This window comes from Protopterus annectens, chromosome 3.part1 (assembly GCF_019279795.1).
Source record: "Protopterus annectens isolate FY-2018-M chromosome 3.part1, PAN1.0, whole genome shotgun sequence".
Taxonomy (NCBI): Eukaryota; Metazoa; Chordata; order Ceratodontiformes; family Protopteridae; genus Protopterus; species Protopterus annectens.
Window position 1 is genome coordinate 669,089,259 of NC_056732.1, and position 15,331 is coordinate 669,104,589.

Genomic DNA, 15,331 nt, shown 5'->3' on the forward strand with positions numbered 1-15,331 from the left:
GCTTCAGACCAGTTGTTTTACATTAAGAAGATTTGTGGCCTGCACTGTGGTGGCAGGACAGGTAGCTTACATCCTTCTAAGTTGGGAACTGCTGATTGAGGGCTCAGTGTCTGTTATTCTAAAAGTGTATTAATTCTGGTTTAAGCACTTGGGCTTGAGGCCAGTTATTTTACATTAAGAGGGTTCGTGTTCTGCACTCTTGTGGGAGGAGAGGCTGGACTCTGTCCTTCTGAGCTGGGAATTTCTGGTTAAAGGCTTATAGTGCCTGCATATTTGAACTGCTTCTTACTGAAATTGGTACACCTTGTTTGCTGTAGCATAGACTAGATCCAAGCCTGCTGAATCTAGCTTTGTTTGTATAACTTGAGCACTAATCCAGGCATTCTTTAAAGTATTCAGTTGTATTTATTACTGCTTGGTAGTAACTTGATTAAAGTGTAGCTATCATTTCTAAGTCTTTTGGATTAAGCACTTGGGCTTCAGACCAGTTGTTTTACATTAGGAAGGTTTGTGGCCTGCATTGTGGTGGCAGGACAGGTAGCTTACATCCTTCTAAGTTGGGAACTGCTGATTGAGGACTCAGTGTCTGTTATTCTAAAAGTGTATTAGTTCTGGTTTAAGCACTTGGGCTTCAGGCCAGTTATTTTACATTAAGAAGGATCGCGGTCTGCATTCTTGTGGGAGGAAAGGCTGGACTCTGCCCTTGTGAGCTGGGAATTTCTGGTTAAAGGCTTATAGTGCCTGCATATTCTAACCGTTTCTTACTGAAATTGGTACACCTTGTTTGCTGTAGCATAGACTAGATCCAGGCCTGCTGAATCTAGCTTTGTTTGTATGCTTGTTGTTTGTTTATTTCCCTGAAACGCTAATTCCACCTAAAACGCGGCCTTTTAGCACTTCTGTGGATCCCTAGTGATATCTGCATTGCTTACTGTACTTATTTCCTTGTTTCACTTGAAAGAAAGTTACTGTTTGTTGTTTTTGCATTTAAGTTACCTGTAACACATTGCATTTAAGTTACCTGGCACTTGCTCACTAAAGCAATTATATAAGTCAGCTCTAAAAAATTAAAAGCACTACACCTTCACAAACTCCCCTTGAGTATCTTGTTCCCCATTGGCCCTTTTTTTCAATTATAAAGGAATTCCCAATACTATTCTAACATGTCCAAAGGTCAGTTGTCAATCTCCTCTCCGGTCCAGCTGGAGAATCTGGGAATCTTGAGGCAATGTTACAACTGCCTCATGTACACAGACAACCCTCTCCTCCTCCCAACAAATTCCAACACATGTGAGAGATGCAACCATATAGCCAAACTGGAGGCTAAGCTCTCTCAACTCAGTACTGGCGTAACCAGTCAGGAGGAGAAGGAAATCACACTCACTACAATTCCAGTCTCACATAGACCTACCATGACAACAAACCAAACACAAACACACAAAAACATACTCGGAGGCTCTAAATAAAAATCTGCCTAAGCAGCAGAGACCTCCAAAGCAGACACCCAAGCAACCGCTACCCCAAAACAAAACACGTGCAACACATAGCTCACAAAGCCAGTGTGCCGAACAGTCACACCCCTTAAGGCTAAACAACACACCTGATACACTTGTAATAGGTGACTCTATCGTCAGGCATACTGACGTCCCGCTCACCAGGCTGAACAAGGAGGTGGTCACGGTGAGCTGCCTGTCGGGCGCTAGGATCCGCCACATAACACAAGCACTCAGGTCACTCCAAGGCAAGTACAAATATGACTCAGTCATTGTCCATGCTGGTGTGAATGACCTGAGACGTACCTCCCTGGACTACATGAAAAGACACATAAAGGAGCTCTCTGAGCATGTAGCCCAGGCCGGAATGACCCTGACCTTGAGTAGCATCTTACCCTCACCAAGAATGATGCCACAGTATGAAGACAACATGATCAATTTCAACAATTGGCTTAAGTATTGGTGTCATTCAAAGGGGATCCAATGCCTGTCAGCCTGGGATGACATGCTCGACAAGCCACGATGCTTCGTTAGGGACGGCTTGCACCTGTCACCCCTGGGCTTTCGGATATTGGCAAAGGCTCTTGCTACCCCCATAGTGCCTTTTTTAGGCAAGGCTCAAAAGACAAACCCACCTCCATAGGTATCACAAGGGATAAGAAACTAAGAGTAATGCTACTCAACGCCAGAAGTCTAAATCTCAAGATGCACGCACTCGAAACTCTCCTTAGCATGGAGAACATCGATATCTGTGCAGTAACAGAAACCTGGTTCAAGGCTTCCAAGAGCACCCCAGCACTACCAGGTTATACCTCATACCATGCTTTTCGGCCCCAAAACTTGGACCGAACCACAAAAGGAGGGGGAGTATCAATATTCATCAAAGATACCCACACCTCCAGGTTGGTGGCACAGCACGAAGCATCAGAGACTATCCATGTGCAACTAACAGTAAGTAAAACTGCCTTCCAGTTTATAGCCTGCTACAGACCACCCTCCCAAACACAGGAACCCCACTCGGCCTTCCTGAGAATACTGGAAAATATGAAGGTCTCTCCAAACACCATTATATTGGGCGACTTCAACTACCCAAACATAGACTGGGAGCATTACTCTAGCTCCAACACCCTAGCCCAAAGGTTCCTAGAATTTATAAACTCAAATGCTATGGAACAACTTGTTACCACTCCCACAAGAGGGAAAACATACTGGACCTGATCATCACCAACATGGGGACACTATGCTCCAGACCAGAAGTGTATCCCTCACTGGTAAGATCAGACCATAAACTAATCTCACTGGATATTCACATCCCGACCCCACCCCCTGCCCAGAAAACCACAGTGAAAAACTTCTCTAAAGCAAATTTCACACGCCTCAAAACCGAGGCGGAATCCTTCAAAGCCCCCGGGCCTGTGGAAAATACAGCCCAGACCGCAGAATCCTTTATAAATGCATTCTATGAACACCTTCAGGAATGTATGGATCATGCAATCCCAAATAAAACCAAGACCCAATCCTCCAAAGGCAGACGTCCTGTCTGGTGGACCCCAGCCATAAACAAACTATACAACAGAAGGAGGAAGCTACTACATGATAGAGCAAAATCCCAAAAAGGGAAGGCATCTCTGATCAGTATTAGCAAAAAACTACGGGCACTTATAAAATCGTCTAAGGCCAGCTTCGAGAGAAAAATTGCACAGGACACTAAGGATAATCACAAGGCTTTCTTTAGTTATGTTAGGAACCTGGGTGGGAATTCCCAGATATGCTCAGAATTAGTCCAAAATGACAAAAAATACACCGAGCCCACAGACATTGCCAACATCCTAGCTGACAGGTTCAGTGCAAACTTCTCACCCCCCTCCCCACCAAAAGGGCAAATATCTATCCCAACAGAGTGCTGCCCCCCTGACATCTCAGATGCTCAGGTAAGAGCCGCCCTCTCCAAAGCAAAAACACAGCATCAATGGGACCAGATGGTGTCCCAGGCTGCGTCCTACATGAACTCCAAGAAGAGCTAAACCCAAACATAAAACTACTGTTCAATCTTAGCCTTACTACAGGATATGTACCCAAAGAGTGGTGTACAGCAACAGTGGTCCCTCTCCACAAAGGTGTGGCCTCAACGGATCCTGGAAACTATTGCCCCATAAGCCTGACTAGCTTGGTCTGCAAAGCTATGGAAAGGATCATCATGGACCTCATAAATAAAGATATTGGGGACCTGCAGACACTGGATCCTACCCAGTTTGGTTTTGTTAAGTTCAGATCCTGCCTCTTAAACCTGGTCAATTTCTTTGAAACAGTCACCAAGGCCATTGACGAGGGGAAGGTGGTCCACACAGCCTACCTGGACCTCACAAAAGTCTTCGATACAATACCCCACTCGGGCATTATAGATAAGCTCACCAGCTTAAATATAAACCCCTATGTCACTAGATGGGTTGCAAACTGGCTCAAGGACAGAACCCACATGGTTAGAATTGCTGGAGCCATGTCAGACTCCAAACCAGTTACAAGTGGCGTCCCACAAGGCTCAGTCCTGGGACCTCTCTTGTTCGGTATATATTTCTCGGTACAGGCCAACACGGAAGGACTGTGGCTGACCAAGTTCGCAGATGACTGCAAACTGGGCGCCATAATCAACTCTCCAGCCGACACAAGCATCCTCCAAAAGGGCCTCATAGAAACAGACAACTGGTGCCAGAGCCATGGCCTCAAGCTAAACGCCAAAAAGTGTATAGTCATCCCCTTTGGCAAAACAAAGTGCCCACAAATTACCACATAGGTGGTAATCCATTAAGTACAGAAGAAGTCATTAGGGACCTGGGGACCCAAGTTGATAGCAATCTCTCATTTGACAACCACATGGCCAAAGTGGTTAGAAAAACATTTTATAAAGCCCACCTAATCATGAAGGGATTCACAGCTAGATCAGGGGAGGTCATCGTGCCTCTTTACTCATCCCTCATCAGGCCCATAATTGAGTACAATGCCCCTTTTGGGATGTACCTTACCAGACACCTGCAGCAACTGGAAAGTCCCCAAAAGTACCTCACCAAGAGGATCAAAGGGCTCAAACAGATGCCATATGCTGCCCGGTTAAAGAAACTCCAGCTCTACTCAGTGGCATACCGCCTGCTCAGAGGCGATTTGTGCCTGACGTATAAAGCCATGTCCAACCCGGAATTAATGGACATGCTGCACCTCAGAAAATCCAAATCCCATCGAGCTACGTGCTCGAGAGACTTGAACCTCAGCACTGAAATAAATAGGACATGCTGGAGGGACAGATTCATAACCCAGAGGCTCCCTTCACTCTGGAATAAAATCCCAGTCCAGGTTAGGCAGAGTCCCACATTGACTCTCTTCAAGAGGAATCTTGATGAGTGGATGGGAGATCGTAGGTTTACCCCGGCTATCACTTCTGTGTCACTGTTAGACAGAGGCACAGTATACTAACCTCAAAAAAAGGCATAGCAAAATTAATTTAAAATGGGTGGCGAAAGCCAAACACACTCTGGCTAGGCTTATAAATGCCCTAGGGCAAATAGCCTAGTATGAACCTATGAACCTAAGAGTGGCACTTCCTTGCCCACTGATGGGACCCCAACAGCCACAGAGGACATGGTTAACCTCCAGTTCATAGCGGCTGCTGTGCCATACCAGAGGGATTTGTGGTAAAAGAGAAGTGGTCTGAGGTATAAATAATGGCCACAGCAGAGTCACCCGCCTGCAGCTGAGTCAAACTGCTAGCTTGCTGTGGTGGCAAAGGCTGTTTGCTTAACTTTTTATTTTTGTGGCTGAAAGAAGGACCAACCAAGAGACTGAGAGTTTGATGCCTCTTGCCTGGGGAAAACAAGCAGCACAAGCTGCTAAAAATTAAAGTCTTTAAAAGTCACTTTTTCACAAATACAGTAAAAAACACTAAGCCCTTTAAAATGCTTTGCTAGCCATAAAAAAGTAAAATAAATATAATGTCCCCAGAGAAAAAACATATTTTTTTGACAACTTTTAAACTGACAGGAAAAAGAGCTCTCCTGTTTAAAAGCACAATGTAGCCTTGTGACAGTCTATTAAAGCACAAACTCTTAGCTTTAAAATAAGTTTCCTGAACAGGAAAGTGTTATCAAACATTTTTTTTAAAACAAAACAAAAAAAAGGAAGGCTTTTTCCCAGAAAGGAATTTATCGGCATAAGCCAACCATCGATCTTCGAAAGTCCCAAAGGACATATTCTTCAATGGCAAGAAAGCTCTGAGGGGCATGGAACCCAAACCTGTCATTTTAGTCAGCTCAGCTCCAGCTGACTAACAGTTTGGGTGCATGGAAGGTGCCCTGAAGCTTTGTTTACTGACCAGATGTTACACTCCTGCAGGATATAACCCATTAAACGCAGGCTACTGTAGCAGCAATCAATATGATAAGCATCTTACTCTCTGCCACATGAAAAAGTTAATAATTCACATGTACACTCTATACACTTCTAAAGGATGACTACATCTTAAAAGATAACGTTTTCTCTCCGTGATCGGAAAGGACTGCAAAAAAAAGAACTTACTTGCTTCTCACTGCATCTGCAAGTTCTGCTACAATATCCTGATGAGGACCTACTTCGACAGAATTCCAATTCCAAGAGTATTTTGAGCCCCAGTTGGTAAATCCTTCATGATGTTTACTTGTGAAAACAACATACCTGAAGGGAAAAGGAAAATGGGTTAAGAGCTACTGAATAAACAGAAACAATCAAAAGAAAAGAAGCACCAGACAACCACAGTCTGCAAAGTATCCTTAATTATACAACACTACACATTACACTTGTCCTCTAACTTAAAAATATGAATTACAGGCTAGCAATAATTTTAGACCCTTTCGCTACGGTAGCATTGGGCATTCACTTCGTCCATTATCTGAGGATCCCATGTTCTTCTTTAAAATTCTGGAAAAGTAGAAACAATCTCTCTCTTTTTAGGGCAGTACATTCTAAACAAATCCAGTTCGTGACTGTTTTACAACAAGCCTTTGAACATTGCTTGAATTAAAAGTGTTAAAAAGTTCTGTTGTCTTCAGCTTGCAAATGTTATCCAAAGGTAGCTCGTTGGTAATTCATATTTGTTATATTTCTGGTGAAAAATTTATGTAACCCACAGAACAAATTAATTGATACATAGTTCCAGTACAGTGTAAAGTGCAGAAAATATCCAATATGGATCTCAGAGAGAACTGTTCAGTAGAGTTCTTATGGCTTGGCCCACTGAACACTGATTTATCAAAGGCAGTTCAGTTGCATTCAAGCTTAAACATCTAGCAGAACAAGAAGGTTTAAAAGAACAAGACGAAGACCAGCTGCATCAGTATGTATTTCCAGAATGCAAGAAATCAGCATGTGAAACACAGTCTGTAACACCATACGTCAGGCTAAGGTACTACTTTCTCATGTAGCTATCCCCTTTTCTACTATAGGATTCTCATTTATTTAATGACATAACTTGTTTAGATATATAACATTAACATGCACAGCACATTTAAACATTTCATGGCATTGTACTAGAAGTGATCATACATTTCAGTCTTTCAATGCAAATTTTTTAATGCAAAATGAAAATAAAACCTTCAACCTTTACTGGAAAGGCTCACCTAGACTCTGCTACAGTTTGCTGTGAGGGAAAGGTCAGTTTGCTTTTTATTTGTTGTATTTTGTATTACTTTGCCTTTTCTATTTTGTATACTGTGATTTGTTTTCTTTACACTGTGTTTTACTTGTATTCTGGTTTTAACTGCATATTAAAACTTGAAAAGAGACCACAGCTCTGTCTCTTGTGAGTCAGACAGAAATTAGAACAGGTCGATTAAGGAGTCACAGATCAGTTAAGTTTAATCATCTGTGAACTGAGGGAGTGGAGCTAGGACCTAAACCTTCTTTTTAAGGGGTACAATAAGACACTTCAGAGCTTTACTGGAAAGGCTTACCCAGACTCTGCTACAATTTGCCGTGAGGGGAAAAATCAGTTTGCTTTTTATTTGTTGTATTTTTATTTGTTGTATTTTGTATTACTTTATTGCCTTTTTCTATTTTGTATACTATGATTTGTTTTCTTTACACTGCGTTTACTTATATTCTGCTTTTAACTGCATATTAAAACTTGAAAAGAGGCCACAGCTCTGTCTCTTGTGAGTCAGACAGAAATGTCCCACCCTCCCAACCAGTTACTGTTGTGTTCTTAAACAGCACTGTCTTTCTAGCTGCCTGCCCCTTATGTTAATTCGACCATATATCTCATTTCCTCTCTGCTTTTACTGGCTGGTGTGAGTAAGCACAAAATGATCACTTTCTGAAATCACTCCCCTTCAACTATTTAAATGTATTGGCCATCCTACTGCATTGCATAGTACCGGAATACAAAAGTGACCACCCCTTTCAATCTATCTTGCTGTTTTAAAAATAGTTACTCTCCACTAGACAGGTAAAATTAAGTTACCTACTTTCACATCTAACTCCCCTAGTGCACACTGCAATGTTCAGGATAAACCATTTTTTCATCTTACGTTTAAGCATCTATTGCAAGGCCACCAGTTATTAGAGAGCCCACATTCTGCCTCTCAGTAGTCATCTTGGGATTAGTGCTTCTGTTTTCTCCTGGTGAGAGGAGTGCAGTTACATTATTTCCTGGAGAGTGATGATCACCAGAAAGCTTAATAACTGCTTTATAGGTGACAGCTTGGAATCTGTGCTTATATTCTGATCCTAGCGAGAGTAGGAGCAGAGTGCATTGATTCCAAACTCTTTATGGTTGAAGAGTGAGAGTCTGTGCTTAATATACCTGATGGGTCTGGTTGCTATTCGAGGCATCTACCAGAAAAAGTATACAAGCCTGTTGACCCTTGCATCATCTGAGACAAGACTGTGGATCACCAAACAGGTCGTGGCCTGCTTCTCTTCTTGGGACTGGTGCTAACATTTTACTTCTGGTGAGAGAAGAAGCAAAGGAGTATTGTATCCCAACAGAGGGAAGCTGTGCTGAGACCAGCATTAGTAGTAGCCAGGCAGTAGCTATTCATGTGGCTCCCCTCTTTTCATCATTCTTGACAAGCTAACTCTTTATTTTTCAGTAAGTACTGATTGATTTCTTTTTAACTTCAGAATATCTGCCTAAATAATTCATCCTTAAATTTTCAGGGTGTGCGTATTAATTTCCCCTCAAGTGTTTGGTTGTGCTCTGTACAGATCAGACACCTTGAATGACATTTTCCTGTAAAAGGAATATATAAGGAAACAGCTCCAGTACTTAGTAATAATGACCATCCCTCCTGTCATGTCTAAAGGTCAGTCCCTGTGCTTTTTCCTATAAACCTCGTGAACCTGGGCATTCTGAGGCAGTGTATCAACTGCCTCATGTACACAGACAACCCTCTCCTCTTACCTCCCAAAACTCAGACTTGTGAGAGGTGCACTTACATAGCCATGCACTCTCAAGCCAAGACCGGAATAGCTGGTCAAGAGGAGAAGTCAACACCTGCACCAAACCACATGCAAAACATAGTCCTACAGAGCACCCACCATCAAATCTCTCACATAAAAACACAAACCACACACCCACCTTTGCAGAGGCTCTCAATAGAAATCTACCCAAACAGCAGAGACAGCCAAGGCAGAAATGCACTCTACCACCACAACACAGCACAAACCACAAGACACATAGCTCACCTACACAGTGTGCCCCTCAACCCCTAAGGCAAAATGGCTTGCCCAATACACTAATTATAGGTGGCTTGATGGTGAGGCACACTGATGTCCCACTAACTAGGTTGAAGAACGAGAAGGTAACAGTCAGCTGTCTATCAGGTGCCAGAATTTGACACATAACACACGCACTTGGGTCACTCTACAAGTACAAGTATAACTTTGTCACTGTCCATGTGGATGTGAATGACCCGAGACGCACCTCCCTGGACTACATGGAGAAGCTCTAAGATTATGTGGCCCAGGCAGGTATGACCCTAGCCCTGAGCAGCATCCTACTGTCGCCCAGAATGATACCGCAGTGCAAGCAGAAAATGATTGACTTCAACAATCGGCTAAGTTTCTGGTGTCATTCTAAGGGAATCCAGTATCTGTCTGCTTGGGATGACATGACTGACAGATCTCAATGTTTTAGCAGAGATAGCCTGCATCTGTCAACCCTGGGTTTCCGGATACTGGCTAAGGCTCTTGCCATCCCTATAGTGCCTTTTTAGACGATGTTCAAAGACCAAATTACTACCATAACAGATATAAATAAATGTAATCTGAGGGTCTTGCTGCTCAATGCTGGAAGTCTAAATCTCAAGATGCACTTGCTCGAAACACTCCTCAAAATGGAGAATATCGACATTTGTGCTGTAACGGAGACCTGGTTTAAAGCAGCAGAAAGCAGCCCTGCACTACCAGGCTATAACTCATTCCACACCTTTCGGCCCCAGAATATGGACCAAAGCTCCAAAGGTGGTGGTGTCTCCATATTCATTAAGGATATGCACACCTCCAGACTAGTAGCCCAGCATAACGCATCTGAGATACTTCAGATACAACTAACATTGGGTAAGACAGCGATTCAGGTTGTAGCCTGTTATAGGTCCCCAACCATGTCCCAAGACTCTCACTCCATGTTCCTAAGCACCCTGGAAACTATTAGGGTCCAACCCAACACTTTCATACTAGGTGATTTCAACCACCCCTCCATCAACTGGGAAAACTACTCATGCACCAATACACTGGCCCAACGCTTCTTGGAATTCATCAATTCCAATGCCCTGGGCCAGCTCATTCTTACCCCCACTAGAGGAAGCAACATCCTTGACCTGGTTATTACTAACATGGGCAACCGTTGCTCTACACCAATAGTCAATTCCTCCCTGGTTAGATCTGACCACAAACTAATCACCATGGAAATACACATCTCACCCCCCCCCCAAAAGGTAACCACCATGAAAAGTTTCTCTAAAGCTGACTTTGGGCTCATAAAAACAGAGGTGGCTAAGTTCACAGCACACATGTGAATGGAAAATTGATGCATGACTGCTGAATCATACAGGGATGCACTGTACGCACATGTACATAAAAGCATGGAACTAGCCATACCCAACAGGACCAAGAAGCTCTCCTCCAAAAAAAGGAAGCCAGTCTGGTGATCCCCTGCCATAAATAAACTCTAAAACAGAAGGAAGAAACTGTTGCAGAAAAAGGTGAGGTCCCAAGACTGGAAAATCTCCCTTATTAGCCTCAACAAAAGTTGAGATCCCTAATCCAAACCTCTAAAGCCAGCTATGAAGGCAGAATTGTGAGAGATACTAAAAACAACCACAAAGCCATATCAAGAATCGCCACAGCAATACCCAGTTTTGCTCTGAGTTACTGCACAATGGTACCTCCTATACTGAGCCTACAGATATTGCCAACAGATTCAGTGCCAACTTTACCCCCACTAAAAAACCAATCACAATACCGGATGAATGCCAAGCACCCAGCATTACTGCAGCACAGGTTAAAGTTGCATTGTCCAAGGCCAAGAATACAGCTTCCATGGGACCTGACAATATCCCTGGATGTGTTCTACATGAACTACAAAGTGAACTGGCACCACATTTGTGTGCCCTGTTCAATCACAGCCTCACCTCAGGCTTTGTTCTTTCTGAATGGTGCACTGCTACAGTCATCCCTCTCCATAAAGGGGGAGCAACTACAGACCCTGGGAATCATTGCCCCATTAGCCTGACAAGTCTGATATCTAAGGCTATGGAGCGCATTATCATGGACCTAATTAACAAGGATATAGGGAATCTCCAAACTCTAGATCCCACGCAATTTGGTTTTGTGAAAGGTAGATCATGCCTGCTCAACCTGGTTGACTTCTTTGAGTCAGTCACCAGAGCTGTGTATGAGGGCAAGGCAGTTCATACAGCCTACCTCGATCTGGACAAGGCCTTTGATACCATTTGCCACTCAGGAATTATTGATGAACTCACCAAACTAGGCATCAACCTCTATATCACTAAATGGGTTGCAAACTGGCTCACAGATAGAACCCACAGTGTGAAAGTAGTGGACTCAAGTCAGAATGCCGACCAGTCATGAGTGGAGTCCCACAGGAATCTGTCCTGGATTTTTTCTATTTGGCATCTACTTCTCAGAAGTCCAGGCCAACATGGAAGGACTCTGGATGACCAAGTTTGCAGACAACTGCAAGCTGGGAGCCATTATTAACTCTCCAAGTGATGTAGACATCAGAAAGGCCTCAATGAGACCAATGACTGGTGTCAAAACCATGGCCTTAAGTTAATGCCAAAAAATGTGTCGTCATCCCCTTTGGGAAAAACTCATTTCCTACTAATTACCACACTGATGGGAGCCCAATGAACACTGAAGGCATTATAAGAGATCTTGGGGCACAGGTTGACAGCAACCTCTCCTTTAACCATCACATTGCCACTGTGGTCAGAAAGTCCTTCTATGTGGCACATTTCATTACTAAGGGTTTTGCATTCAGGAAGAAAGAGGTCATCATCTCTCTCTACTCTTCCCTCATTAGGCCAGTCATCGAGTATAATGCCCCATTTGACATGTACCTCACTAGAAACATGCAACAGCTGGAAAAAAACACAAAAATACTTCACGAAGAGGATCCTAGGCCTTAAACACATGTTCTACAAGGACAGACTAAAAAAAAACTTCAGCTATTCTCTGACTCATATCGTCTACTAAGAGGCGATCTCTGCTTGGCTTACAAAGCCATGTCTGATCCAGCTCTGTTTGAAATGCTACATCTAAAGAAATCCCAATCCCTATGCACCACATGCTCCAGAGACCTCAACTTCATTACCACAATCAACAGAACATGCTGGAGGGACAGGTTCACAACCTAGAGCCTGCCCATGCTCTGGAACAGACTTCCCATACACATCAAGCAGAGCACCTGAAAGTTCATCCCGGGGATCACTCCACTGGCTCTACTTGACAGAGGCACTGGGAACTAACGTCAGGCAGCACAATGGCAGGGCACTTCTATGGGCTAGGCTTGTAAAGGCTCCAGGGCCATTAGCCTAGTACACACCTATGAACAATAAAAAACACTGATCAACTTTGGCACAAAGTAATAACTACAGGTTTCATCAGTACTGGACAGCATGTACCAGTAAAGATACAATAAAATCAGCAGTGGTAATATCAGAAAGTCCAAGTCCTCTGCAAAAAAGGCAACTATTAACAGACCAGTATAGCAGTGCAGTTGCCAAGAATCAGCCTCTGTGCTATCCTGGTGATAAAAAGATGATGGACTGTGGTATGGTAGAGTTCCTATAAAATATGTCCACAAATGATAGGCTCATAATAAAATTTATATGCAGAGCACCGTTTTAAGGTCTTAAGACAACTCTTTAGAGTGGATGTGTGAGAACACCTTGGATCCATCCATGCAACATGAAAGCATTAGAATAAAAAACAAAGAATGAGTAAAACTATATGGGATCTTTCACGGAGACTCAATAAACAATCAAATAACAGTAGAACAGCTGCCTGCCTTCCTGCACAAAGAAACACTCAAAAAACTTAAACTTGGAAATGCAAAAGTCTTCTCAACTGACCAGAAATCCACTTTATTGTAGAACACAAAAGTACTAAAAACTGAATAAGATTAAGCGCTTTTCGTTTAACACTTTGGCTAAACTTCTTCAGATAAACATCACCTAAAATTACATACTTATAAAACACTGCTCATTAAGCTTAATTAGATCAGTGTTTAAAATCAATTAACTTTGAAAATCGCCGTGGGTGTAATTTTACAGAGAACCAAGTACCTAGTTAAACCCATGCAGCTGAGGTTTAAACTAGGTACTTGGTTCTCTGTAAAATGACACCGGCAGTGATTTTAAACACTTGTCTTTGTCTTTTCAGCTTTTCCCGGTTAGGGGTCGCCACAGTGGAACTCCGGACCGCTAATGATTGGCAGTAGATCTTTATGGTGCCGAGTTGCCAGCCCGCCGCCCAACCGTCAGCGAAGGCACGCCCATTCATGCATGTCTTTCGGAGACCATTCGACCGTAGGGAGGACATGCAGACTCCACACAGAAGGCACTCCAACCGAGAATCGAACAGGAGAACCTCTTGCTGTGAGGCAACAATGCTACCGCTGTACCACTGCGGCTTATTTTAAACACTTATCTAATTAAGCTTAATGAGCAGTATTTTATAAGCATGTAATTTTAGGTGATGTTTATCTAAAGAAGTTTAGCCAAAGCGTTAAACAAAAAGCGCTTAATCTTATTCAGTTTTTTGTACTTTTGTCTTCTACAATAAAGTGGATTTGTGGTCAGTTAAGAAGACTTTTGTATTTCCAAGTTTGTGTTCATTACTCCAAGCACTACACAAGCCATCAGCTTAACCTACCCCACTATCTGTACATTGGCTTAAAAATGAGTACCTGTGCTCTTTGGTGCAAATGAGGTACAGCAAACAATTATGCATAAAATGAAGGGAACGGTCAATAGACTCAGTTTATGTACTTAACCTTGTTAGATAGTGCAACTATACAGGCAGATCTAAGGACTGCAGTTCCTGACAGTACCCAGAGGTGTGCTTCAGCTGCTGGACAGATAAGGAGCTTATAAAAATTATACAATTTCTGGCAATTAGCATCATGAGTGGGTTGCGGTATATATGGCTGATGATACATAAAATTGGGTTACAGGAGATCTTGTTGTAACAGGTCTCTTACCAAATGTCTTACTTGGAAATAGAGCTAACCGCCATGAATGTGGAAGTGGTCTCTCTACATTACAGCTAGGAAAGAAGCTATAGTTCAAAGAATGCTAACCCTTTGAGTGAGGTACGAGACATTTGGCATCAGCTTGACAGTCACCACATCCTGCCCCTGGCAACCTTGACTTCACAGTGACCATAACAGTACGGCTAAATCCAAACTATGTTTTTATGCTCACAAGTTGCAGGAGTTTCCTTAATTGCTCTGAGGGATACAGAGAGGACATGACAAATGATAACCAGTGTTGGAAGACTGCCCTTGTACCAGAATACAACCAAATGAGAAGCACTACCAAGTAATCTAGCTATTAAATTACCCCACAGCAGAGGGTCTTCACATTAAGGTAACATTATTTTCTGTATAGTGAAAGCCAAAGCACATGCTCATAGTTCTGAGAACATAGTACTCCCATCTTTAATTGCTTCTACTTATACATTATTGAGAAGTTTACTCCTCTTTGTCTCCCAAATAAACAGGTAATTAATTTGTAGATTGTTTTTAACTATTTATAGGATTGTATGGTGGGAACACAACAAATGATATAGAACACTTCTGGGTTGTGCAGCATCTTTTAAAGGTTTATAGGTAGGTACTAGGCTATCGGCCCAAGGGCCTACGTAAGCCTAGCCAGCAAGGTTCCATAGCTTACGTTGCCCAAGAAAGTTATTTTGCTGTGCCACTGTCCAGCAGAGACACAGAAGTAATCCCCGGGGTGTATTTCCTATTTCCCATCCACTCATCAAGATTTTTCTTGAAGAGTGCTAATGAAGAACTTTGCTTGACATAGATGGGTAGCTTGTTCCAGAGTATAGGAAGTCTCTGGGACAGGAATCTATCCCTCCAGCATGTCCTGTTTATTGTGGTGACAAGGTTTAGGTCCCTAGAGTGTGCAGTATAGTACTTTTATTTCCTAACAGAGATGAGTAAAATCTCCTCCATGCAAATACTATTAATAATAAGTTACCTCAAAAGAACACGAGATCAAGCTCCATCACTGTACTCAAGGTTAAGCTCCATTTCTGTGGTTACAGAAGGACAAAAGTTT

General features: G+C 42.8%; 1 protein-coding gene across 1 annotated transcript in view; it reads right to left on the reverse strand.

The window, feature by feature from the left end:
* LOC122798247 (tissue alpha-L-fucosidase-like) overlaps positions 1-15,331 on the reverse strand; it is a 348,960-nt gene that overhangs the window by 276,125 nt on the left and 57,504 nt on the right. The window contains exon 2 of the mRNA XM_044067037.1: positions 6,057-6,191. Within this exon, the coding sequence (XP_043922972.1) occupies positions 6,057-6,191 (135 nt within the window). The remainder of the gene's footprint in view (positions 1-6,056; positions 6,192-15,331) is intronic.